The 1,602-nt window shown below is 38.2% G+C and overlaps 1 protein-coding gene across 1 annotated transcript; it reads right to left on the minus strand.

Moving 5' to 3' along the window:
* Window positions 1–836: 836 nt before the first annotated feature.
* Window positions 837–1,258, minus strand: SARC_04183 (hypothetical protein; the record flags this gene model as incomplete). Its single annotated transcript, XM_014302005.1, has 1 exon — window positions 837–1,258. A coding segment is annotated over one exon (422 nt), but the record flags the coding sequence as incomplete, so codon positions are not given.
* Between the last annotated feature and the right edge of the window lie 344 nt (window positions 1,259–1,602).

The following is a 1,602-nucleotide window of genomic DNA, read 5'->3' on the forward strand; positions in this document are numbered from 1 at the left end:
ACACTGCATGTGTTGTGAGTATATGAGATTCCCTACGTATAATATGTATACCATACCACGAACCCTACTATTGCGCCACATGCTCCAAGTACATACTGGAGTTTTGACAGAAACTAACAACTGTTCACTACCACTGAATGATATGTATATGATAGGTCGCGTTTATATAGTTACGCATGCGCACAGACTTAATTATTTACCTCCGTGTATTCTTGTATATATACATGTTTACGTAAATATATCCAAAAATAATATAATTTACTCCTTTACTTAATTATATATATCTTTTTGTATGTCACATATGCGCACAGACTTAATTATTTGCCTCCGTGGATTCCTGTATATCATGCATGTTTACGTAAATACATCCAAAAATAATATAATATACTCCTATACATACTTGAATAAATATGTCTTTTTAAAGGTCACATTTTTTGCAATACTAAATAGTGTAAGTGTTTGCTGGTATATAATAATACATGTTTGTGTTATACACATATTAATGCTTATAGGTGAGAGTAATTTAAAATTCTCGTGCATACATACATATTTGGACAGCTATGGTCACATATAGCAAACAATTTCTTTTAGTCAAATATATATGATAATATATATATATATATATGAATATTCGTACAAAATATATAATACTGATATGTACACATACGAGTTGCAATAATCACTTATATACTTGCCTGCAGATGGAGTCAGTGTGTCAGAGAGATCAAAATACACACATACATATACAAGCATAAATTTGTAAATCATATCCACTCACTCATATCATATCAGTTCCTGTTCAAACATAAATTCATGTTCAGAATGGGCACACCAGTTCACGATGTACGAGGCATACCTCCGAGCGATTTGACACGGGATTGTGTCTTGCCGCTGTGGTTGTCAGATTTAGGCCTTCTATTGTTATGCGTGGTGGAGTGTGGGTGGTGCTGGGTATGGGATATCTCCTGATGTCGAGTGTTCTGGTATATACTGCTGCCGTGATGCGAGTACATGCGTGTTGCCATGACAACGGGACTATCTTTGTCTCCCTCTTTCGTCCCGTACTGTCCTCCTTCACCAACTACCGTAGCAGTACCGTCATTCTTGCTCTGTTCGGTACTCCCCATTGCCTCGTATACGTTGTTTGACCCACGCGAGTTGGTTGATCCCGCTGGCGCGCTGTGTGTGGGTGGTGTTGAGGATGATTCTGCTATTGAGTTGGCCCTACCGTTCCCGTGATGCGTTAAATCTGGGGTTCCTGTTCAAGAAGGTGTGGCGTGGTTGGGTCAATAAACATAGTTAACTAATTGATTTCTTGCAATGTTGTGCGTGTGATATGGCTTGTATGTGGGTGTTTGGTCGTGTTAGTATCTGTGCGTGTGTTCGTGAACGAAAGATATGTGGCTGTGCAAGTGCACTTGAAGAAAAAGTATACGACAACTACAGGTTAGTCGTTGCGAGAGATGTTGTTTCTAAACTAGTAGCTTAAATGACGTAACCAATTGCAACATACCAGTAAAAGTAACCAGCCCTAACTGAAGAATTAATGCGCGTCTAGTGTTTACAGGTACAAACACATAATACAACTAACATTCATTCATT

The sequence above is a fragment of the Sphaeroforma arctica genome (assembly GCF_001186125.1).
Source record: "Sphaeroforma arctica JP610 unplaced genomic scaffold supercont1.227, whole genome shotgun sequence".
NCBI lineage: Eukaryota > Ichthyosporea > Ichthyophonida > Sphaeroforma > Sphaeroforma arctica.